Below are 25,970 nucleotides of genomic sequence, written 5' to 3'. Positions count from 1 at the left end.
GGATGAAGGTGAATTTACCTAAGAGTGTGTTGATTGGAGTTGGGGAAGTTGAAAGAGAAGTTATCTTGGAGTGTGCAAAGGTCTTTGAGTGTAGAATTAGGGAGCTCCCTTTCTCTTATTTGGGGATGCTGATTGGGGCAATTTCAAACACAAATACTTTATGGAGACCAATTCTAGAGAGGATTGAAAAGAGGTTGGATGGGTGGAAAGCAAAATACCTTTCCTTGGGTAGGGGGTGAATAACTCTAATTAAGAGTGTTCTCTCAATCTTACCAACTTATTATATGTCACTATTAAAGATACCACCAAAAGTAGCTGAAAGATTGGAGAAGATTCAAAGGGATTTCTTATGGAAAGGTGTGGGAGGGGGTAAGAAGCTTCACTTGGTAAAATGGGAAAAGATGTGCATACCAAAGGAGAGGGGTGGGCTGGGTTCTAGAAGGGTGAGGGTGTTCAATAGGGCTTTGACTTGTTAGTGGCTATGGAGATTTGGCTTAGGGAGGGAGGAAAACTCACTATGGAGGAGAGTGGTGGCTAGGAAGTATGGGGTGGTTATGTTTGGGTGGAAGACAGGGGAGGTTAGATCATCTTATGGGGTGAGTGTTTGGAAAGGGATTATGAAGTTCAATTAGGAATTCAAAAGCTTAACAAGTTTCTTGGTAGGTGAGGGAGCAAGAATTAGGTTATGGGTTGATGATTGGTGTGGGGTTGACAAGCTGAGTGAGCTATATCCAAGGTTGTATAGGCTGGTCAGGGCTGAAATTTCTATTTTATTAGTAATTGTTATGAAAGACGTGGGGGGGGTGCAATTGGTTTGGTATCTGAAGTTTAGAAGACCCGTCTAGATAGGGAAGTCGATGAATGCATTGCTTTGCTGTAGAATCTAGATAAGGTGAAACTTTCAGATCGATCAAGAGATGGATTGTGGTGGAATGAATGTTCAAATGGGACATTTTCTATGAAATCCTACTACCTTGCTCTATCTAGGGACAATTCAAGCTTAGATCAAATTGGAGGTGTATGGGTAAATCCGGTTCCCCCCAGGGTTGAAGACTTTGCATGGTTAGTGGCAATTAGGGGTGGATGCGAGCTGAGCCGAGCTGAATACTTGGCTATTCGAGCTCGTCTCGCAGAAATGGTGTTAGGCTCGAGCTTGAGCTCGAGCTCGAGCTCGAGCTCGACTCGGTTCAAAAGCTCGCAAGTTTGAGCTCAGCTTGGCTCGACTCGATCTCGACTACAAGCCAAGATTTTTCTAAAAAATAAAAATTATAGATATCAAAATAATTTTTATTTTACATAAAAATTAAGAATTATGAAAATTATTTATTATTATACATAAAAAATAAAAAGTATTATTATATATAATTAAAATGATTTATTATATATATTTATATTTATGTATGTATATATAATATAAATTACTTATTTATTATACTAGGCTCGATTAGGCTTGCGAGCCTCACAAGCCAAGCTTTACTAGGCTCAAGCTCGGCTCAATTAGAAAACGAGCCTATATATCGGGCTCGAGCTTTGCTCGAAGCTCGGTTTAAACCGAGCCGAGCTGATCTTTTCACGAGTTGAGCTCGAATAGCTCGTGAGAAGCTCGGCTTGTGGCCACCCCTAGTGGCAGTGGACAACATTTTGACAGTAGAACACCTGAAATTGAGAGGTTTTGATATGGATAACGTGTGCTTTTTTTGTAGAGTGCGGAAGGAAAACATTTGCCATTTGTTTTTCTCATGCAAGACTGCTGGTTTTATTTGGAGTTTGTTCACAACCATGTTTGGGGCTAGAGATTTTCATCCAAGATCACCTGCAGATTTATTTATTTTTTCTTCCTGACCAAAGATAAGAGGATGCAAGAAAGAAAAAATAATTTGGAACTGTATCCCTTTTGCAATATGCTGGAATATCTGGAAGGAAAGGAACTGAAGAATTTTTGAAGACAAATCTTGGTCAATGGACCGGCTAGGGGTGATTGCCAGCAAATCTATTGCTGAGTGGGTGCTGATTTTACTAGATTTTGAACAAGTTTCTAGGGAGGATCTTGGGGAAGTGTTGGGGTCTCAATTGTGTAATTTGGAAAACCTTATATAATAAGTTGTAGTTTTCAGTTGTTTTCTTATTTTTGTTCCTCTGTCCTTCCAAAATTCTCCCTATTCCACTCCTTCATCTTGGATCTCAACCTCTTCAGCTTTTTGTGAAACCTTACTCCCTTCCATTCACCCCCTCAACTCTTAATTCCAGCACTCCCCCAACCTTACACACAAAATCCGGGTGAGTTAATCACATGTTTTCAAATCTAAAGGGTCATGGTCCAAACCCTGGAGGTTCAGGGCCTAATTGGATTGGGCAACGATCAGAAGTAACTCTGGGTAGAGCTCTAGCCACTAAACCCTTCCAATGTTTCTTCTACTCTACATTTATGTAGGAATCTATCTAGTTTCAAGAAGAGAGGGAAAAGAACTTAAATGTCTGAGTCTATCAATGGAAAGATCAACACTTTGGACTGTTTGCAAAAGAAAAGACCTTTCACGTGTTTTTCCCCTAACTGGTGTTTGGTGTTTGATCTTTGCCTTGTTTGGATGCAGATGGAACCTAACCACAGTTGTAAGTCAGCTGTTTGATCCGTCCTTTTTTGTTTGGCCTACAGAAAAGGTAGAATCATGTAGAAATGCATTCGAGCAGCTGCACTGTGGACAATTTGGGAAGAAAGAAATGCAAGACTTCCAAGAAAAGGGAAAGAAACCTTCATTCTGTTAAGGATTGCATTCTGGCTAGTGCAATCCATTGGTTTAGAACTTTGGGTTCTTTTCAAAGCTTTTCCTTTGATGATATTTGGAGGAACTGGATAGGCGTGGCTAATAGTTCTACAAGGAAGGATTGGATACCAGCAGTGTGGTTTCCTCCTTTTGATGGATGGGTAAGGTTGAGTTTTGATGGAAGTAGTCAAGGTAACACAGGCCCTTCAGGTATAGGAGGGGTGATGAGAGACAAAGACAGCAACATTCTAGCCTTATTCTCAGCTCCAGTGGGAATAGGAGTCTCTAACAGAGTTGAATTGCTAGTGGATGTACAAGGTATTCAGATAGCATGCCAACTAGGAGTGCAGAATCTGGTAATTGAAGGACACTCCAAAGTTATTATGGGCTGGTTTACAAATCCAGGTTCAGTGATATGGTGTTACAGGGACTTTTTGAGGAAAGCTAATTGGTTATTGTTAGAGAAAAAAAGCTATTCAAGGACCTCACTTAACAGCTTAAGCTTTTAGGTTCAATGGTTCTTTGCGAGTTATCAAGGAACATGAATGTCACCTCACATTGGGTGCAGAACGGCAAATGCTTTAGCTGATTGTCTAGCTAAGCAAGGGGCCTCAAGGGACCAGTTATATTGGGCTGCTCTGTATTTTTTTGTCTTTGCTTTGATGTAAATATCACTTCTTAGGAGAGGTAAAATCTCATGCCTCTCAAAGGGCAGCTTGTAATGCTTTCACTATTAGATCTATTTGATAATAATATTATGTTTGTCTATCAAAAAAAAAAAAAAGATGGTTGCTTGGGAGCTGGTTCTTCTAGAATTTGAAGGCCTCAGGAAAGAAGACTTTGGATCTGACTTTAGGCGCACTTTAAATGCATGATTAGGCTTCTTGTATTGTGGATTATGTTTCTTGCATGTTGGAATGGTGAATTCATCATTTTTTCTTGTTTTTTTTTTTTGTTTTCTGGGGGTGACTCCTTGTCACCTATGGTCGATGTATTTTCTCATTTTAGTAATAAAATTTTCTTCTTTATTTATCTTAAAAAAAACTCAAAGATGCTAGTTTTCTGCCCACCACTGTTCCAATTTAAGTTTATGGAAGAAGATGATTCATATATCAGTCTTCTAATCATTTGATTACCTAATATCCTGATGACTTACACAGCAAATGTGTTTGTTCTTTCTGTTTTCCTTTTTTTTTTTTTAACTCATATAGTGATGTTTTGCCACTATAAGAAGAAAGTTTGTTTTGAATCTGGTTAATTGACGCAATCTAAATACAGTGCTGATTTCTAAACATCATATTTATCCAAATCTTCTTTTCCAGGGTTACATACAGTGATCTCTGCCTTCAGATACCTGAATCCAAGTTTAGACAATGTTTATTAAGCACATTGAGTGTGCTATTTAAGTTGATGTCTTCATATTATGCAATTATGAGCTTTCAGCCTGATAAAAATGTAAGTAGAGCTTCACGTATGCGGTGTATGTTTGATTTAGCAAATTTGTTCTTCCACAGTGATTGTTTTTTATACACTCTTTGGCATGTTAACTATGATTCTTTGTTGCTTATGACTAAATTTATGCCACTATTTTTTTTTTTCACTCTTGGCGCACAATGATCCAAGAAAACCTTCAAATCTAAGTTCCCTTGCACAAGCTCCATTAGATTATACAGATACACAAGATCGAAATTGCTCGTGTATTCTCAATTTCCAGCCTACCTGAATATTTGATACTTCATCCATAAAATATGTTCATTGAATTCCATAAAGTATGCATTATAATCTTCAAAATTCCTGTCATTGAACTTATATCTGAAACTTGATTCGATACTGATTTGAATCTCTCTATAGAGCATGATTCATGATGCTGCTACAGAGAAGATAGATTGTTAGCTTGAAAAGAACCTCCCTGCTTTCTTGAATTACATCTTAAATACTTTATGTTGATTCATTCAACAACTCAGGCTTTCATGGTTCTGATACCATGTCACCCTTTTCTAGGTTTCATACCAGCAAGAAAGAGAAAGAAGTGCTTTAGGAGGTATATTCGAATGAATACTCCCACCTCCAAAGGGTAACTTTTGTTAAGAGGGAAAAAGCTATTTACAAGTATAAAAGTGCCCTTTTGTTGATATTTACAGACTAAAAACTACAAGTATCCCATCCTATTATAATAGGACAAGAGAAAATACAAAAATTAATAAAATAAATAACATTTCTATTTACAAATCTGTCCACAGACATTTCTTTTTAACTTAGGTTGTTCTGTGATTCCTTCAGTAGAGCCTTTTGTTTGCTTGAGCCTCTTTTAGATCTGAAGTTCGGCAGCCTGTTATTCTTGTTAATTTTTTTTTTTTTGGTGGGGGTGGAGAAGCCTTTTGTATGTTGCTCTCTTGTTGATCTGAGGTTTGACAGTCTCTTTTTATTAGCTGGGGTGCAGAAATTCTTTTTACTTTTTTGTCTCTTTTTGCAAGGGTGTACCTTTTGTCTTTTTTTTTTTCTTTTCTTTTTTCAATATAAGTTCTTGTAATGGATAAAAAATTCTTTGGTCTTTTTTTTTCTGAGAAAAGGTAAAGTATTTCATTAAAAAATTCTTTGGTCTTTTTTTTTCTGAGAAAAGGTAAAGTATTTCATTAAAAAATTCTTTTATCTTGTTAGCAATAAAAAAAGTGTTATCAATAAGGATAAGGTCAACATTGCGTGAGATTGTGGGTCCTACACAAATGCCATTTGTGGAAGGTAGACATTTTGGATGGAGTGTTTATAGCAAGTGAGTGTGTGGATGCAAGAATAAGAAGTGGGGTGATGGGAGTGATTTGTAAGATACTTATTGAGTGTAGAGTGGGGCTTTTTGGAGGAGGTGATGTCTAGTATGGGTTTGGTGAGAAGTGGAGAAGCTGGATCTTTGTTTGCATTGTCTTCAGTGTCCTTTTAATTTGTAGTTAACGGAGACTTAACTGCATTCTTTTAAGTTATTTGGGGGTTAAGACAAAGGTGCATGTCTCTTATGCTATTTGTGTTAGTGGCAAAGTTTCTAAGCATAGTGTTCAATGAAGGTGTGGAAGCAGGTTTGATACAGGGTTCAAGATTGGAAGAGAAGGTTTAACTGTCTCCCATCTTCAATATGCTGATGCCACTTTAGTTTTCTTGGATGCTTTGGTAGAACAAACTTTGAAATTGAGAGCTATTCTTTTTTTTTTGGTAATAAAAAAAGAAATTTTATTGAAAAAGGGAAAATCTATGATGCGGGAAAGACATGGTATCAAAAGAGTTTTGACCAATCAAAACCCACCCATGAATTTTGATAAATAACACCTGATTGGCTACCACATTTATGATTCCAGTTGATGGTCAGAAGCTTTTCAGATATCACATCTTTCCGATATCATAGTCGAACCCATTGAAAAAAGAAAAAGAGAAAGCACAAGGAGGGTGACAAGAAATTGCCCACAAAGAGGATGTTAGCGTAGGGGTATTTCTGTCTTTATACCTTGATTGATGTTGCTGATCTGTAATGTTGTGTTGAAATATGTGCTCTTAACTTAAGTAAGGGCACATAGGTCTTTTCAGTTATGTTTTAATATTAATATAAATTCTTACTGGCCGAATGGGAGAGGACAAGTTGACTCTTTCAGTTCGAACCAGAATTCTCTCTTCTCTCTTTCTCCCTCTCTCTTCTTCTACATAACTGAACTCAGTCAGGCCAAACTCTAAGGCAGACCTGAATTCTAACATGGTATCAGAGCAGGTTAAATCTGCCTAGATTTCTGCTTGCCTAGGGTTCATTCTCTACGCACCCTATCTAGGGTTTTCCTTTTTTTTCTGTGTTCGATTGGAGATAAGGGAAAGAGCTGAAAAGGAGTGATCGCTCTCTTCCCTTGGGGGTCTCTATGCCTCCAATCAGGTCGTATGTGGTCGGTTGCTGTGATTTCTGAGATCGCCCTCTCCTAGTAGAGGAGGATTAGAGGGCCGAACTGTGTGTGGCTGTTGTGTGTGAAGCGGCTGTTGTGTGTGGACTGCTCTCCTGCTCGCATGGGTGTTACTTCAGCGATAAGGTAAGAGATTTCAGTTCTGGTTTATGGATTAAATAGGGGGTGTGTTTCAGATCATTTGCTAGTGTTTCGGCCAGTCAGTGCTAGGGTTTATGCTAGTTTCTTTGCGCATGTTGAAGGAAGAGATATGATCATATAGTGGTGAGATTTCAGGTAGTTGTAGGAGCAGGGTTTGTGGTGTAAAGAGCACACATTCCAGCAACAATTAGTGCTGCAATCAGTGTGACAGGTGTGACCTAGTGGTGTGTAGTGTGCAGATCTTAGTGATAATAGAATTCAGCAAGTGTGCAGTATTGGTGATAACATAATGGGAGACAGTAATGATTATAAACCTAGTGTGATGGTGCCTACAGACTACCTGAATGTTCAGATGACCTCCATTAAGTTAAATGGAGAGAATTATGTGCCTTGGGCTAAATCCGTTGAAGTCTTTCTAAAGGCAAAGAAGAAGGTAAAACATATCAGAGAGGAGAAACCCTCCTCTGACTCTCACGAGTATGAAGATTGGGAGCAAGAGGACACTCAGATCATCACATGGTTGTGGAACAGTATGGAACCCAGGATTAGTGTGAACTTCATGTTCCTTGATACTGCCAAAGACGTGTGGGACCATGCGGAAAAATTGTGATGATGCCTACAGACTACCTGAATGTTCAGATGACCTCCATTAAGTTAAATGGAGAGAATTATGTGCCTTGGGCTAAATCCGTTGAAGTCTTTCTAACGGCAAAGAAGAAGGTAAAACATATCAGAGAGGAGAAACGCTCCTCTGACTCTCACGAGTATGAAGATTGGGAGCAAGAGGACGCTCAGATCATCACATGGTTGTGGAATAGGATGGAACCCAGGATTAGTGTGAACTTCATGTTCCTTGATACTGCCAAAGACGTGTGGGACCATGCGGAAAAATTGTATTCGGGGCAGGACAATACAACCAGAGTTTATCAGCTTTATCAAGAGTACTTTAATCTGCAACAGGGCAATTAGAGTCTTGAGGAGTACTATGCCAACATGAGGAACATACGTAATGAGTTGAATGTCTATCATCCTCTCACTTCTGATGTCAAGATTCAGCAACAACAGAGAGAGCAGCTTGATGTGACTAGATTTTTGGTGGGACTAAAGTCTGAATATGAACCAGTACAGACTCAGATATTAGGGGGATCAGCTCTTCCGTCCCTAGAGGAGGTATTTGCTCGACTTTAGAGGATTTCTATCGGATCTACTAAGAACTCTAATATCTCAGATAGATCTGCCTTTGCTTCATCGAGAGGTCGTGGTGGTAGAGGTGGAGCACGGGGAGCTCAGTCTGGCCGTGGTGTTGGTAGTGGTTCTGCATATGGCCGAAGTGGCAATGGTGGGTCTACTTATAATCGTGGGGGTGATCGTACTGGGAGCAGAGATTCAGGGGGAGCCCGTGGTAGAGGACGTAGCTCAGGCCCGAGGAAGTGCACTCATTGTGGTATGGATGGACATACCATCAACTATTGTTATGATTTACATGGTCCTCCCTCAACCTGGGCCAATCATGCCGCGACCGGTGACATGATGAATATGAGAGGTTTATCCAATCACAACAGAACACGACAACTTTTGCTCACTCAGGTATGGTTTGTTTGGCATCTACACCCAAACCCTGGATCATTGACTCTGGAGCCTACAATCACATGACTGGAACTCCAGGTGTGTTTTCCTCCTTGTCTCATTGCTCAATATCACAATCTGTCACCCTTGCTAATGGGTCCACATCCTCAATTTGTGGTGTTGGTAATGTTGACCTAGATCCTGTATCCCTCTCATCAGTTCTGTATGTTCCTAAATTGCCTTTTAACCTTTTGTCTGTTAGTAAGCTGACCAAATCACTTAACTGCTCCATTACCTTTTATCATTCTCTGTGTGTCTTTCAGGATCTCAAGACGGGGATGAAGATTGGTGGAGGGCATGAAGCAGGTGGACTGTATTATCTTGACGGTGGTGGTGGTAGAACTTCAACAGCTCTCCAGTCATCTCTTTCTCCACTCCAGTGGCACTGCCAATTTGGTCATCCGTCGCTCAAAGTCTTGAAGTCCTTGGTTCCGTCCTTGAGTCATCTTTCTGTTTTGGATTGTGAGTCGTGTCAGTTTGGGAAACACCATCGTGTTCCCTTTAGTTTTAGGGTTGATAACCGTGTGTCGAGTCCTTTTTCATTAGTTCATTCAGATGTTTGGGGTCCTTATAAAGTAATGTCATATAATGGATACAGATATTTTGTCATTTTTGTGGATGATTTTTCAAGGATGACGTGGCTCTATTTAATGAAAGAAAGAAGTAAATTGTTTACCAATTTCCAAAAATTTTATGCTGAAATTCGTAACCAATTTGGTACCCATATCAAAGTTTTTCGTTCTTATAGTGGCCGCGAATATTTATCCTCATCATTTCAGGAATACCTGGATCAACACGACATTATACATCAGACCTCGTGTACCTACACCCCACAACAAAACGGGGTGGCTGAGAGAAAGAATCACCATCTCCTTGAAACAGCAAGATCCCTAATGCATCACATGCATGTTCCCAAACCTTTTTGGAGTGATGCAGTGCTTACCTCTTGTTTTCTGGTTAATTGGATGCCCACGTTCATCCTTGATGGTCTGTCCCCGTTTCAGGTCTTGTTTCCCTCTTTGTCTTTGTTCCCTCTTACGCCGAGAGTTTTTGGGTGTGTCTATTTTGTCCATCATCTGGGTCCTGGGAACAACAAGTTTGATGCCTGTTCTCTCAAGTGCATCTTCCTTGGCTATTCTCGGACCCAGAAAGGGTATAGGTGTTTCCATCCTGGTTCTCGACGGTCCTTTGTGTGTGCTGATGTCAGTTTCTTTGAGTCTAGTTCGTTCTTTTTGGGGTCTGGTGATGCTTCTTCCTTCTCATCACCTCCTCCCCTTCCACTTCCCGTTGTCAATCCTCAGTTAGTTCCAGTTGTGACCAAATCCTTGCCTCCGGTGCCACCACCTGTTGAACGCCCACCTATTTGTCATGTGTTTACACATCGCCCACGTGCACCGGCTACTACTCCTCCAGCTACATCTCCGTCGACGGATCTGGCACCAGAACCCCACTTGGCATCTGAGATTGATCTATCCATTGCTTTGCGGAAAGGTAAACGTACTTGCACCCTTCATCCCATTTCTAATTATGTTTCTCTTACTCACCTTTCCGCTTCCCATCGCCAGTTTGTTACCTTGTTATCATCAGTTATTGTTCCTAAAGATGTCTAGGAAGCCCTTGCCTCTCCAGGGTGGTGCCGTGCCATGGAAGAAGAACTCTCAGCCCTTCATCATAATCATACTTGGGACCTCGCTGCTCTTCCTCCAGGGAAGCAAGCTGTTGGTTGTAAGTGGGTTTACACTGTTAAGTACCTGCCTGATGGTAGTGTTGAACGCCTGAAAGCGCGATTAGTTGCAAAAGGGTACTCCCAAACCTATGGCATTGACTACATAGAGACCTTCTCACCGGTTGCTAAGATCGGGTTAGTTCGTGTTGTGATCTCTCTTGCAGCCATGTATGAGTGGCCACTATATCAGCTTGGTATCAAGAATGCCTTTTTGCATGGTGACTTACTCGAGGAGGTCTACATGGAGCAACCTCCAGGGTTTGTTGCTCAGGGGGAGGATGGTAAGGTGTGCCGATTAAGGAAGGCTATATATGGGCTTAAACAGTCTCCTCGCGCATGGTTTGGTAGGTTCAGTGAGGTGGTAAAGAAGTTTGGCATGAAACAGTGCAAGGTTGACCATTCTGTATTTAGTCATGACTCTTCGGGAGGAAAAATACTGTTGGTCGTGTATGTAGATGATATTGTTATTACTGGGAATGATAACATTGGTATTGATAGGCTGAAGACTTATCTGCAGGATCACTTTTAGACAAAGGATCTGGGTAAACTAAAATACTTCTTGGGGATAGAGGTAGCGAGATCCAAGTATGGGATTAATCTGTGCCAGAGGAAGTATGTGCTTGATTTGCTGGATGAAACAGGCTTGTTGGGTGCCAAAACAGCTGAAACACCCATGGACACAAATACCAAGCTAAGCAGTGATATGGGTGAAGTGTTTGAAGACCCTGGCAGATACCGACGACTTGTGGGCAAACTGAACTACTTAACCATTACCAGACCAGACATCTCATTTGCAGTTAGTGTGGTAAGCCAGTTAATGCAAAAAGCTCTGACTCCTCACTGGAATGCGGTTCTGAGAATTGTGAAGTATCTAAAAGGGGCCCCGGGTCGCGGTCTGATATACAAGAGTGGGGGAAAACTTGAAATAGAAGGGTATTCTGATGCTGATTGGGCCGGTTCTATGTCTGATAGGCGGTCTACTACAGGCTATTGCACGTTTCTAGGAGGTAACCTGGTGACATGGAAAAGTAAGAAGCAGACGGTTGTGGCAAGAAGCAGTGCAGAGGTAGAATATAGGGCTATGGCACATACCGCTTGTGAGTTAGTGTGGCTAAGGATCCTTCTACAGGAAGTGGGGTACAACATTAAAACTCCAATGAAGATCTACTGTGATAATCAGGCTGCAGTTCTTATCTCCTCGAATCCAGTGTTTCTTGAAAGAACCAAGCATATTGACTGTCACTTTGTGAGGGAGAAGGTGCTGAATGGAGAGCTAGACACTACACATGTTAATACAGGAAATCAATGGGCTGACTTATTTACAAAAGGTTTGAGTCGGGAAAGATTGGACTACATATGTAACAAGCTGGGAGTATATGATATATACTCTCCAGCTTGAGGGGGAGTGTTAGCGTAGGGGTATTTCTGTCTTTATACCTTGATTGATGTTGTTGATCTGTAATGTTGTGTTGAAATACGTGCTCTTAACTTAAGTAAGGGCAAACCAGTCTTTTCAGTTATGTTTTAATATTAATATAAATTCTTACTGGCCGAATGGGAGAGGACAAGTTGACTCTTTCAGTTCGAACCAGAATTCTCTCTTCTCTCTTTCTCCCTTTCTCTCTTCTTCTACATAACTGAACTCAGTCAGGCCAAACTCTAAGGCAGACCTGAATTCTAACAGAGGAGAAAAACTTAAAACCCCAAAAGCCAAAAACTCTCCAAACTCCTTGAAGCACAAACAATTCTTCCCTTTCTCTTAGTCCTTAAAATCAAACACCCATACTACCAAAATCCACTGCCCTCAAGGATCAAACTGAACCCATCCATACAGCTTCCATTAACTTTTCCAGGTCCATCTTTTTTTTTTTTTTCCAAATTTTCCAACTTGATCAACAATTACCTCCTCACCTTCTCCTTCAGTCACTTCTTCTAATTCATCTCCCTCCCTCAGAAAAGGCTTCTCTATATTGCTGATGTGGATAGAAAAACGAATTACATGCAGCACTTCAAGTATACAGTAATAAGCACAAGAAATACCAAGCTGAAAACAACAAAACAATTTGATTTTTTAGAGATTTCAGACCTGAACTTGAAGTAAAACTCCTCTTGGAACAGTTCCGCTACCGTAAAAAATGGCAGCATTCTAGCCTCTTGTTTGGATACACAGCGATAAGAGGGATTTGTAAGAATTGGGATTTCAACTTTTCTTTCATTCTTCCCCCAGAACTAACCTTTCTTTGTCCCTTTGGTAATTTTTCCACCAATCCAAGGCTGTCCCACGTATCTTTGCCATTACAAGCTTCACTTTTCTTTTTTCATTCATTTCTTTCCAATCAAAATAATTTTCAATGCTGTCCAACTAGACTAGAAACTCTTCAGGTTCCAACTCACCATCGGACTCATTGATATGAAGTTGAACACCATGACCTTGGTTGGATTGTAAAGCTTGCAATATTTGATCTTCCCATCGTTGGTTGTTATTCCTTTCATGTTGATCACTTTCTGGTTGCTCAATGTCTTCACTTGATTCTTCACTAATATCGTCAGTGGGCTGTTCATCAACTCTGGGAGCTTGTTCTCTTCTTTTTATCCCCTAATCACTTGCTACGTCACCATCCATAGCAGCATTTTGAGCTACAAGTTGAGCAAGATGCTCAATCTGTTCTTGTAGCCTCTTATGGTCTCTTGGAAAACCTCTACTGTGACATGTTGTGGTCTTCTACCACCCTATCACGTCCACCCTTTGCAACCATAATAATATAGCAAAACACAAGAAGGAGATGAACTTTGAAGCAAACCCGAGGAAAGAACGTGCTCTGCTACCACTTAATGTGGACAGAAAAACAAACTACATGCAACACTTAAAGTATACAGCAATAAGCACAAGAAATACCAAGCTGAAAACAACAAAACAAGTTGGATATTTAGAGATTTCAGTCTTGAACCTGAAGTAAAACTCCTCCTGTAAAATTCTGCTACAGTAACAATGGCAGCAAGCTAGCCTCCCACGCAGATACGCAGCGATAGTTGGATTGGAAGGTGCCAAAATGGGTCAGCTCCTCGAAACTCAAGTTCCCAATACTTGAAAACCCTAGCTGGGGCTGAGCTACATCTCAAACAAAAGAGAACCCGAAAAAAGACCCCTACAGAAACAACCCCTTTCCCTTTTATAAGACCCAATGGTTTGTTGGAGAAGCCAATTAAAATATTTACACATAAGCCCATAGAATGTTTACCTCTCACAAGCAACTCCTTAAGAACAAAACCAACTTCAAATGAACCCCCGAAAGATAACTTTTGTTACAAAAGACCCAAGAGACCAAAACCCAATAGATATACACCCAACTGCCCCTGCCCAGAATCTGAATTCTAAAATGACGAAAATACCCCTGGTCTGAAACTGTCAACAAAGCTACCCAAAAACAACAATTTGGGGTCCTACTACAAAAACATGCAAAACAGAATAAATTCACTTTTTTTTTCCTCTTTTTTTCTTTTACTTTTTTTTGCCTCATCAATTGCTCAGTTTTTGTTGGAGTTTGTGATGGCTGTGGGTTGTTTTAGTGGGTGAATTTCCACTATCATATTTGAGCCTTCCAATTGATGTAAAAGCTTCCGTGCCCTGAACTTGGCAGCCGGTTTTAGATAGAATTGATTGGCTGGGTGGGAAGGGAATTTTTATCATTTGGAGGTTGATTTCTTGAATCACTGTAGTCAAGAGTGTTCTTTCTAATCTACCTATTTACTATTTGTCCTTGCTCAAAAATCCTGGCCGGTGTAGCATAATGAATTGAAAGGATGCAGTTGGGAGTTCTTGTTGAATATTACGGTGATGGAAATATATCATTTGGCTAAATGAGAGTGGGTGTGAGGGCTAAGAACGATGGTGATTTGGAGATTCATTGGGTAGGCTTCTTAACAAAGATTTGCTGGGGAAATGGTTGTGGAGGTTTGGGGTTGAAGAGTCATTTTTGAGAAGAGTTACTGCTTGCAAGTATGGTGTGGTGTGATTAGTTTTGGCTGGGATTCCAAGGAGGTGACATAATCTTTTATAGGGTGTTTGTATGGAAAGAGATCATGAACTTTCATATGCCCAAGAGTTTATAGGTTAAGTGGGAAAAATGTCTCAATTGTCAAATGCTTTGAAGTAAATCAAGGTTCTATTATATGGTGCCCTACTTTTAGAAGACCACTTCTGGATGGGTAAGTGGAGGATTGTTTAAAGTTATTGACTAAACTACAAACAGTTGAGCTGCGGCTGGACGAATCAGATTCAAGAAGGTGGAAAGATTGTAAGGATGCTGTTTTCTCAGTTAAATCCTTTTTCAAAGCTTTAGCAATGAATCAGGTTGAGAAGACTCCAATCATGGGATTCCTCCTAGAGCTGAAGCCTTTGGTTGATTGGTAGCATTAGACAGCATTCCGAGTCAAGATCATTTAAAGTGGAGAGGAATTCAACTAACTGCTAGGTGTTATTTTTGCGAGTTGGAGTGGGAGTTTGAATGTTACTACACAAATTTGGTATGGGGATTAATTATAAAAAAATTGTATTGGGATTTTTCTTCAAACTTTTTGGTTTTGAGCTTTGGTCCTCAAGATCTTCCAAAGATTTTTTTTTTTCATCTTGGCTGGTGCTATGTGGGAATAAGAAAACAAAAATTATGTGGTCTTGTGTTCCTTTCACAGTTTGTCGGGAAGTGTGGAAAGAAAGAAATAGAAGAACCTTTGATGTAAAGGCAAGGCAGGAGGTTAAGTTTTATTCTATTGTTGGGAAGAGGACCTTGGATCTGGGTTTTGATTTTACCAGGTTTATTGGGAGTCTGAAAAGATTGTTTTTGTTAAGGTTTTTGATCATTTTAGAATTAGAAGCGGATTTGTTATTGGTGCTCTAGAATAACATAATCTGTCTGCACCTGGCTTGTATTTGTTGTAGTTTCCACACCATCATTTTTGAGCTCTACAACTTAATTTGGACCACTTTTTTTTACTGATATATGTTTTGTATTGCATATGATTGGGTCCTTGCTAGTTCTTTAGAACTATTTGCATCTATTCTTGAGCTTTTTTATTTTTTATTTTTTACTTTCTTTGTTGTGGATGCTCCATCTTTGTTTTGTGTCATGGAGGTTTCTTGGCCTTCCATTGTTTTATAACATTTTGTTTGTGAAGTTGTTTTCCCCTTTGGGTATTTCTCCTGATTCATTGTTTCTATGATGTATGCATTTTTCTTGGAATTTTCACCTCATTGTTTCAGGAATCAGAACATCAGCCCTTGAATAAGCAGAAGCAAAGTGACACTTCTGGATTTTCAGATGTTTCAATAGCAAGAACTTCAAGTAATTCCCAAGAAGTTGATATTTCTCTATCTGAATCCATGGACAGAATGCCGGTTTCATCCTCGGAGGTAGAATCTAGAAGTACTTCGTCTGTGAATGAATTGACTGGGACCACTGGGTTCACATCCTCAGGTACTCAAGAACTAATTTATGAGGCAAGAGATGGTGGCAGTACAACATCAAGCAGTGGTTCTCCATGGGATCAGCTGAGGGAAGATTCTATTGCATTTGTTGCGCAGACATTACAGAGAGGGCGAAAGAACCTTTGGCAACTTACAACAAGCCGTGTATCAGTATTGCTTTCTTCACCTTCTGTTTGCTCAATAAGTGTGCACCAATTCTTAAGGAATTATGAGGATTTAAATGTCTTCATCTTAGCTGGAGAAGCTCTTTGTGGAGTTGAAGCACTAGAGTTCAGGCAGAAATTGAAGATTGTTTGTGAAAATTATTTTGCAGCCTTTCATCGGCAAAATATATATGTATGCCAGCTTCATTATTCATTGTCATTTAATTGTTTGCATGCGTTCTTCACAAACACTTCATATCTTTGCTTTTTCCCAATTATTTATATCAATATGTTATCATGCTCCAGCACTAAGCATATTGTTTTCTCCAGATAAAACTTAATGATGCAATTTGTGTTTCTTGAAAGGAGAAGAAGAAACAACAGAGAAAGGATATAGTTGAGGCAATCATGGTGAGTGGTGGTGCCCCACTCTTACATATATATTAGGGTGTCATAAAGTGAGATAGAATTACAAGTGTACCCTTGGTTACACTAAAAGTACACTTGATAATATAAAACCACTCTAACACACTTCCCCTGCAAGTTGGGTTGTATATATCTATCACCCCCAACTTGTTACAAAGATCAACATGTCGAGTACTAGTTACGCCCTTGGTGAAGACTTCTCCTAGCTGATTATTGGAATTCACACAAGGAATGCAGATTTCTTCACTCTCAGATTTCTCAGGAATGAAGTTTTTGTCCACTTCCAATGTGCTTTGTCCTCTCATGATCACTAGTTCACTAGATTGTGAACAATGTTGAATGTTACCTTGTTGTTGTTGCTGTAAAGTGATATTGTCCTAAGAATCTTAAATCCCAACTCAGCCAGAATATTCTTGAGACAAAAAATCTTTTCCACACCATGTACCATGGCTCTATACTCGCCTCAGCACTTTATCTTGCAACCACTGTCTGCTTTTTACTCCTCAAAGTTACCAAATTATCCCTAACAAATGTGTAGTAATTTTTTGTAGATCCTTTCTTCCATTGATCCAGCCTAGTTAACATTGTTATAAGCTTCCACTCTTAAGTATCCATTCTTGGAAGAAAGAGTACCTGTCCCAGGATGTTTCTTCAAGTATCTAAGAACGTTCTTTGTTGCAGAAGGATGGGAAGTCCTGTGTGAATGCATGTACTGGCTAAACACCCCAACTACATATGCCATGTCCAGTCTGGTCATGGATAAGTATAAAAGTCTACTAATAAGCCTCTGAAGCTGCCTCACATAAAAAAAGTGGCTGATCACCACTTTTCTCATTGGGAGTGTGTGTTGGTTTAACTCCTAGTTTATCAGTGTCCTTCAGAAGATTTAAGATGTGCTTCCTCTGGGAAATGAAGATGCCTTATTTGATCTTGCAACCTGAATTCTTTAATTTCTGTATCTTTGACTCCCAATTCCTCGTGATAATAATATCATCCTCACTCACTTAGCACCTCTTTTTTTTTTCCAAGAATTTAATTAAAATTATAGTGGGGGATGGTGCTAGAATAAAATTTTGGGTGGATGATTGGTGTGGAGTTGGTAAGTTGAGTGAGCTATGCCCAAGGTTATATGTGTTGGCTGGCCATGAAATCATAATCAGTCAATGCTATGAGATGAGAGGGGATCAGTTGATTTAGAGTGCTAAATTCAGAAGGCCCCTCTTCTGGACAGGGAGGTGGAGTGTATCAGGTTGCTGGGTGTGCTTGAAAATTTGAAAGTTCTTCAAGGGATGAACTTTGGTGGAAGGAGTGCAGGAATGGGAGGTTCACTATGAAGTTCTTTTATTCTGCTTTAATAAGGTCACAGTTGGATGGATGTTAATGTGTAGGTGTGTGGGGAAAACCTATTCTTCCAAGAATGGAAGCCTTTGTGTGGTTGGTTGTTATGGTGAATGTTTTAACAACAGATCACTTAAAAAACAGGGGTTTCAAGTTGGCCAATGTTTGTTATATGTGAAGAGCAGGAGGAATCCGTCTTTCACTTGTACTTCCCCTATAAGATTGCTGGTTTTTGTTGGAAGTTCTATTCAGCTCTTTTCAGTCTGCAAGTTTTTCACCCAAACCCTGGCAGAAATCTTAGGAAGTAAAAAGGCTAAGGTGGTGTGGAGTTGCATTCCATTTTCTATCTGTTGGCCATCTGGAAAGAGAGGAACAAATGGGTGTTTGAAGACGAGCATTGGAAGATTGAAAAGATTGTTGCAGTCCCTGAGTAGATTGTAATTTTCTTTTTTTTTTGATAAGTAAAAAGGAAAATTTTATTAAAGAAAAGAAAAGGCTGAATACAACCAAATGATAGGTGTTAAGATAACTCCTCACAATCGACAAAAAAAATCCCACCTATACTTGAACAAGCTTCAGAAACAAAAATGAGCTCGAAAGAAACCAATCTTGCACAAATACATCACCAACTACAAATCTCCAACGGGACATTAATCTTTAACCTCTCTAAACTCTTCCAGACCTCCTTCCTCATTCCATATTTTTCCTCCTAGTACTTCAGAAGCCTCCCTCATACTTTCTTCCTTCCTCTTCCATTCATAGGCTTCAAAGGCTCTCCTAACAAAAGTCTCACCTCCCAAAAAGAATAAGCCCAGAGACTTGCAAACTTCCACCTTTTTATCAACTAATTTCTTCAAATCCAAGCTTCCCTTCTTCATCTCCTTCTCCTCTGGAATCACATCCATAGATACCCCAAAGCATTCATTTTCATCCCTGCAAGCCTTCTCCTCGAACACACCAAGCTTTTTCAGCTCTTTCCCTTGAGGATTTGCCAGACCACTTTCCTTCCCACCACCATCCTGCAGACTAATAGTTCTAGTTTTTTCTCCTCTTCTTTTACAATTTCTCCTTTTCCTTGTAATGAACATTTCTTTTTACAATAAAAAAACAATGTCATCATTTTATATCAAATAGCTATCAAATTACCATTTCTCTTAACAAAGATGATCACTCTAGCACTACTTAAAACCAGCCTACTTGACCACATTATTAACCTAAAAAGCTAGGGGTGTTCATGGTCCGGTTTGGAGAAGATGTCAATCCAAACTAGTAAATTACAATTTGAGATTTTACAGATCAAACCAAACCAAACCAAACCAAACCATTTTGGCATGTAAACCAAACTAGACCAAACCATTTTATTATGGTTTGGTGTGGTTTCTAATATGGTTTAGGGACTTTGGGCCATTCTGTGATTCTATTGGGCCTAACCCAATTAGAAAGCCCAAATATCACCCCTAAAAGTTAAAATTTATACTTTTTATTATTTTATTATAAAATATCAGAGTTTATTATATATTTATAATTTTATACATTCAGTTTAGATATTATATATAATATTATATTTATACATTACATATTTATATAATTATTTATTATATATTTTATTTCAGTTTACAATTTACAGTTTGGTTTAGTTTATAAAATCCATTAAACCAAACCGAAATTGTAAACTGCAATTTAGGAAAATGTCAAACTGAACCAAGAAACAATTTAAAAGGTCCAAGAGAAAACCCTTATATCATCTAGAAAGGAGATACTCTTCTTGTTTGTGCTGAAGATAGCTGTCCAAGAAAAACTTCGAGCAAAAAGAGAAACAGCAACTGGCTGTCTACTACCACAGTCAATAGATAAACCAATAGTAAGCAGTAATAAAAAACCTCTAGCATCAACTAATCTTCATGCCAAAATGGGTACATTCAGTAGATCAACATAGGCTGAAAAGGAAAGTTGACATACAACCACCACCAGGCTGAAGTGATATTAGACCAGAATCATCAAGAAAATACCTCCTTCAAACCCTTGGACCTCCATTCACAGTATGAGTAGACACCCAAAAGAATGAGCTTTTGGTACTATGACCAAAAGGAAGAGAAAGAATAGGAAGAACTGCCTTACCCAATCATCCCTACTCCAGATTTAGTAAGTTCCACCTTTTTCAGAGAAAGAATAAGAGAGAAGAGTGTTGCATGAGCTTCAGATTCCTGTCAATTACTGCACTGATAACATATAGTTTGAATGAAAGGAAAGGAGAAGAAGAAACATCAGAGAAAAGGACAGAGCTTGAGGCAATCATAGCGAGTGACGGCACCCCACTGTAACTTATATATTATGGTGTCTTAAAGTGAGGTAAAATTACAAGTCTATCCTTGGTTACACCAAGAGTACATTTAATAATATAGAACCACTCTAACAACAGACTCATTCTGTGAGATGCTAAATTTCAGCTGAGTTACAACTAGAAGAAAGCCATTGCAAGAATTTTCTCCAACAAAATTCAAATTCTGGTGGCACTGATTAAGTTCATCTCCATTTGAGTTACCGGTTGGGTAAGGATGTAGACGAGTTCTCAGTGTCTTTTATAGGTGAGATTATTAGTGGGTGGCAAGTAGACTTGTCATCAACAAGGTACTTTAGGGTCATTGCTTTGCTTTCTCTTCTTCCTAATCAGATAAATTTTTGATCCCTGCACTAATGGATACCTTAACAACTCATGTATTGGTGGGTCTTTTAGAGATTGTAAGGGGGATATTTTATATTGTATTCAGAGTACACTGGTGTTTGGAAATTAATGAGAAAAAATGCTACCTTTACTTTGAAGCCTTAAGATCAGGCAGATCCTTGTGCTTATGGGACTTACTAGTAGAAGGATGCTCATGGACAGTTATCAATTAGCTTAGAAATGGAGAAGATGGTCCTTGGCAACTTGAAAATCATCTCAGGGAGGCTATGACTTTGCTCCCATCTTAATAGTTAAGCTTTGCATTGGGCGATTATCCCTTGCGTTAGTGTTGTTTCTGGTTATCCTGGTTTTGATTGTTTATGTGGGGAGAGTGGCACTGTAGCAGTGGGTGGTAGCTCTCTTTTCTTATCTAGGTGAAAGCTGATATCTTTGGTTGTATTATTATGCCTATTGCTATTCATTGGTTCTATTTTAATGGGATCCTGATCAGTTACTGATCCCAAAAAAGCAGAGAAAATAAAAATTGATATAGGATAAATGGGAAACTTAATTTTATTGAACAGTTGTAGGCACTGGTATGTAGATACAAAAATAAGCTATTTTAAAGGAAGGGCTAAGTACCTAGGGTTTCAATATGAAAGACGATGATTGTTATAGGAACAATTTTTAAGTCTTAGCAAATTTGGTCATGCATGAGAATGTGACTGGGTTAGTCCAGTAAATGCATCTTGTTGCAAAGTATACCTTGCTAGTTGGAGAATAGGGCAAATAATTATATCATGTAAAAAAGAGAACTTTTCTATCCTTGTGAACTGCCTTTCTGAATTCCTGCTTTCCATCCCAATCTTGGAGGCATGAATACTATGTGCAAATCAAAGTTGATATTTGAGGGATGACATCGGAGATTTATTCAGTGTGCCTTTTCCTGAAAGTTATTTTTTTTCTTTGATAAGCACCTGGATGAGAGAGAGAGTTTGAATCAACTTCTTGCTCCTGTGGATCAATTTCAAATTAGCTCTTGAAGAGGTTAACACACATTGTGATCTTGTCTTCTTAATTGATCAGCTTGTCATAGAAAATATATTCTATGGACTTTTTAAGTGCTTCCTTTTTTGGATTTTTAATCTTTACTTTTCAAATGTTCAAGCCATTCTCTTGTTTCTCTGCAAATGCCATGCTGATTTAAAAGTTTAGGTAAAATTCAATTTGGTTATCATTTCACTTAGGTTATAAGTTAATATCTGTGTGTTTGACATTTCTACAATAGAAGTCCATTACTTAACAAATATAATATAAATGGTCATATTGATCAATTTGTTTTGCATTTTTATACTGAACTCATAAGTTATAGTCTTCACGCTACATTTCACTGTAGTTGGAGTATGACTAAGATTGTTTTGCCCTATCCAGGCACTGAAGATGGTTTTGGAGAAGGAGACTTGGCAGAAAATGTCACCGGATGCAGTACAAGTAATTAGTTTAGCTGGGCTTGTGGGTGATGGAGCACCTTTAATTGTTCCATCTGATGGTCACTCTGCTAAGATTCGGGTGCTTCATCCCAAGAAATCTCCTGACCACATTGGAAGTGGTAACCAGGAAAATGGATTTGCTCATTGGCTTAAAGCTGGAAACCCTTTTCTGTTGAAGTTGAGCAATAGTTCCAAAGAATGCTTGAATTCTCCCTCACTGTCTAATGGCACAATGTCATCTGATGAAAAACTTATGGATATTTTACACAATTCTCCAAGAATTGGCAATTCTCCAAGAATTGGTGATGAACATGATATGCATCGCGGTAGTCTTTCTGAAGATGAAAATGAAGATCTTCTTGCAGATTTTATCGATGAGGACAGTCAGCTCCCAAGTAGGATCTCTAAACCTAAATTTTCAAAAGGTCACTCTTCACATTGGAATGATGAAGATATTGCAACACAAACAGGATCCTCACTTTGTCTTCTAAGGTGGAATTCTCTGCATCTAGAGTTATAGGAACATTTAATTCTTCTATACATTTAGACTTTTTAAGCTGGAATGTTTCCATGTAAATAGGTTGATGGACAGATATGCAAGGCTAATGCAGAAATTGGAAATAGCTAACCTTGAGTTTTTTAAGGTATGTTCTAATTTGTTTGTTTTTTCCTTTTCTGTTCATTCCTTTCTTTTTATTTTCCTTTCTTGGTAATGATGTCATATCCAAGGCTGTTTCAGCTTCCCTCCCATCTCTCTCATCCAGTAGTTTCTTACAGGGGATATGCCAATTGTTTGAAGTTTATTTCCATTTTATATGTGAAACATTTGGTCATCGAGACACATATCCTAGTGGAAAGGGCACGACGGACTCTCCATCTCGTGAGATATTTCGTTCTTTGACTTTCTTTTTCTATTTGCTAGTCCATTCTGCTATGTGTTTTAAACACCACTTTATTTGGTATGCGTTATTGTGCCATTCAAGAAAATTCGTACATTCTCAGGATTATTCCTTTTACCCTGCCAGATCGGCTGAAGATGGCGATAGCTAGAATAACACTAGACTGTGATCAATGGATAAAACCCAACATGGTTTCATTTTCTTCCGCTTCATCAGCATCTCCAAACACAACTTTCTTGCAACTTGATGTAACACCTACTAGTCCTCCCAGCCATGTGCCAAATACTTCATTTGGACTGAAGGTATTCATTTAACATATATATATATATATATATATATATATATTATATAGGGGTCTGAGCTGGAAAATTTATCGATATGACTGCTCCTCTCATCTGCAAGGTTCTTTTGAAATTCATTTTATTGTAAGAAACTGTTAGGGTCCACGAGATCATATCATATCTTATTGATGCTGTTATAATTCAGGTCTGCCTTAGAGTTCGGCCTGACTGAGTTCAGTTATGTAGAAGAAGAAAAAGTGATAAAGAAAGAGAGAAAGAGAGAAGAGAGAATTCTGGTTCGAACTGAAAGAGTCAACTTGACTTCTCCCAGTCGGCCAGTAAGTATTTATATTATTATTATTAAAACATAACTGAAAAGACCTATGTGCCTTACTTAAGTTAAGAGCACATGTTTCAACACAACATTACAGATCAGCAACATCGATCAAGGTATAAAGACAGAAATACCCCTACGCTAACACTCCCCCTCAAGCTAGTGAGTATATATCATATACTCCCAGCTTGTTACATATGTAGTCCACTCTTCCCCGACTCAAGCCTTTTGTAAATAAGTCAGCCCACCGATTTCCTGTATAAACATGTGTAGTGTCTAGCTCTCCATTCAACACCTTCTCCCTCACAAAGTGACAGTCAACCTCAATGTGCTTGGTTCGTTCATGAAACATTGGATTAGAGGAGATATGAACTGTAGCCTGATTATCACAATAGAGCTTCATTGGAGTGTTAATGTTGTACCCTACTTCCTGTAGAAGGTTCCTTAGCCACACTAATTCACAAGCGGTATGCGCCATAGCCCTATATTCTGCTTCTGCACTGCTTCTTGCCACAACCGTCTGCTTCTTACTTTTCCATGTCACCTGGTTACCTCCCAGAAACGTGCAATAGCCTGTAGTAGACCGCTTATCAGACATAGAACTGGCCTAATCAGCATCAGAATACCCTTATATCAGACCGCGACCGGGGGCCCCTTTTAAATACTTCACAATTCTCAGAACCGCATTCCAATGAGGAATCAGAGGTTTTTGCATGAACTGGCTTACCACACTAACTGCAAATGAGATGTCTGGTCTGGTAATGGTTAAGTAGTTCAGTTTGTCCACAAGTCGTCGGTATCTGCCAGGGTCTTCAAAAACTTCACCCATATCATTGCTTAGCTTGGTATTTGTGTCCATGGGTGTTTCAGCTGGTTTGGCACCCAACAAACCTGTTTCTTCCAGCAAATCAAGCACATACTTCCTTTGGCACAGGTTAATCCCATACTTGGATCTCGCTACCTCTATCCCCAAGAAGTATTTCAGTTTACCCAGATCCTTTGTCTAAAAGTGATCTTGCAGATAAGTCTTCAGCCTATCAATACCAATGTTATCATTCCCAGTAATAACAATATCATCTACATACACCACCAACAGTATTTTTCCTCCCGGAGAGTCATGACTAAATACAGAATGGTCAACTTTGCACTGTTTCATGCCAAATTTCTTTACCACCTCACTGAACCTACCAAACCATGCTCGAGGAGACTGTTTAAGCCCATATATAGGCTTCCTTAGTCTGCACACCTTACCATCCTCCCCCTGAGCAACAAACCCTAGAGGTTGCTCCATGTAGACCTCATCGAGTAAGTCACCATGCTAAAAGGCATTCTTGATATCAAGCTGATATAGTGGCCACTCATACATGGTTGCAAGAGAGGTCACAACACGAACTGACCCTATCTTAGCAACCGGTGAGAGGTCATCTCTGTGTAGTCAATGCCATAGGTTTGGGAGTACCCTTTTGCAACTAATCGCGCTTTCAGGTGTTCAACACTACCATCAGGCAAATACTTAACCGTATAAACCCACTTACAACCAACAGCTTGCTTCCCTGGAGGAAGAGCAGTGAGGTCCCAAGTATGATTATGATGACGGGCTGAGAGTTCTTCTTCCATGCCACGACACCACCCTGGAGAGGCAAGGGCTTCCTGGACATCCTTAGGAACAATAACTGATGATAACAAGGTAACAAACTGGCGATGGGAAGCAGAAAGGTGAGTAAGAGAAACACAATTAGAAATGGGATGAAGGGTGCAAGTACGTTTACCTTTCCGCAAAGCAATGGGTAGATCAATCTCAGATGCTAAGTGGGGGTCTGGTGCTGGATCCGTTGACGGAGATGTAGCCGGAGGAGTAGTAGCTGGTGCACGTGGGCGATGTGTATACACATGACAGATAGGTGGGCGTTCAACAGGTTGTGGCACCGGAGGCAAGGATTTGGTCACGACTGGAACAAAGGGAGGAGGATCGACAACGGGAAGTGGAAGAGGAGGAGGTGATAAGGAGGAAGAAGCATCACCAGACCCCAAAAAGAACGGAGTAGACTGAAAGAAATTAATATCAGCACACACAAAGGATCGTCGAGAACCAAGATGGTATTACCTATACCCTTTCTGGGTCCGAGAATAGCCAAGGAAGATGCACTTGAGAGAACGGGCATCAAACTTGTCGTTCCCGGGGCCCACATTATGGACAAAACAGACACCCAAAAACTATCGGCGTAACAGGGAACAGAGACAAAGTAGGAAACAAGACCTGAAACGGAGACTAACCATCAAGGATGAACGTGGGCATCCGATTAACCAGAAAACAAGAGGTAAGCACTGCATCACTCCAAAAAGGTTTGGGAACATGCATGTGATGCATTAGGGATCTCGCTGTTTCAAGGAGATGGCGATTCTTTCTCTCAGCCACCCCGTTTTGTTGTGGGGTGTAGGTACACGAGGTCTGATGTATAATGCCGTGTTGATCCAGGTATTCCTGAAATGATGAGGATAAATATTTGCGGCCATTATCAGAACGAAAAACTTTGATGTGGGTACCAAATTGGTTACGAATTTCAGCTTAAAATTTTTGGAAATTGGTAAACAATTTACTTCTTTCTTTCATTAAATAGAGCCACGCCATCCTTGAAAAACCATCCACAAAAAATGACAAAATATTTGTATCCATTATATGACATTACTTTATAAGGACGCCAAACATCTGAATGAACTAAAGAAAAATGAC

General features: G+C 39.5%; 1 protein-coding gene across 2 annotated transcripts in view; it reads left to right on the top strand.

Moving 5' to 3' along the window:
• Positions 1–25,970, top strand: part of LOC148870990 (coiled-coil protein) — a 109,959-nt gene that overhangs the window by 57,836 nt on the left and 26,153 nt on the right. For both annotated transcript variants that reach the window (XM_088971157.1, XM_088971159.1), the window contains exons 12-17: positions 4,085–4,217; positions 15,442–16,002; positions 21,667–22,217; positions 22,306–22,369; positions 22,503–22,605; positions 22,751–22,926. In XM_088971157.1, coding sequence (XP_088827283.1) covers positions 4,085–4,217; positions 15,442–16,002; positions 21,667–22,217; positions 22,306–22,369; positions 22,503–22,605; positions 22,751–22,926 — 1,588 coding nt within the window. The remainder of the gene's footprint in view (positions 1–4,084; positions 4,218–15,441; positions 16,003–21,666; positions 22,218–22,305; positions 22,370–22,502; positions 22,606–22,750; positions 22,927–25,970) is intronic.

The sequence above is a fragment of the Nelumbo lutea genome, chromosome 2 (assembly GCF_056320005.1).
Source record: "Nelumbo lutea isolate HS-2025 chromosome 2, American lotus-T2T, whole genome shotgun sequence".
Classification (NCBI taxonomy): Eukaryota; Viridiplantae; Streptophyta; class Magnoliopsida; order Proteales; family Nelumbonaceae; genus Nelumbo; species Nelumbo lutea.
Note: the sequence above shows the minus strand (reverse complement) of the source record. Positions and strands in the feature narration are given on the sequence as shown.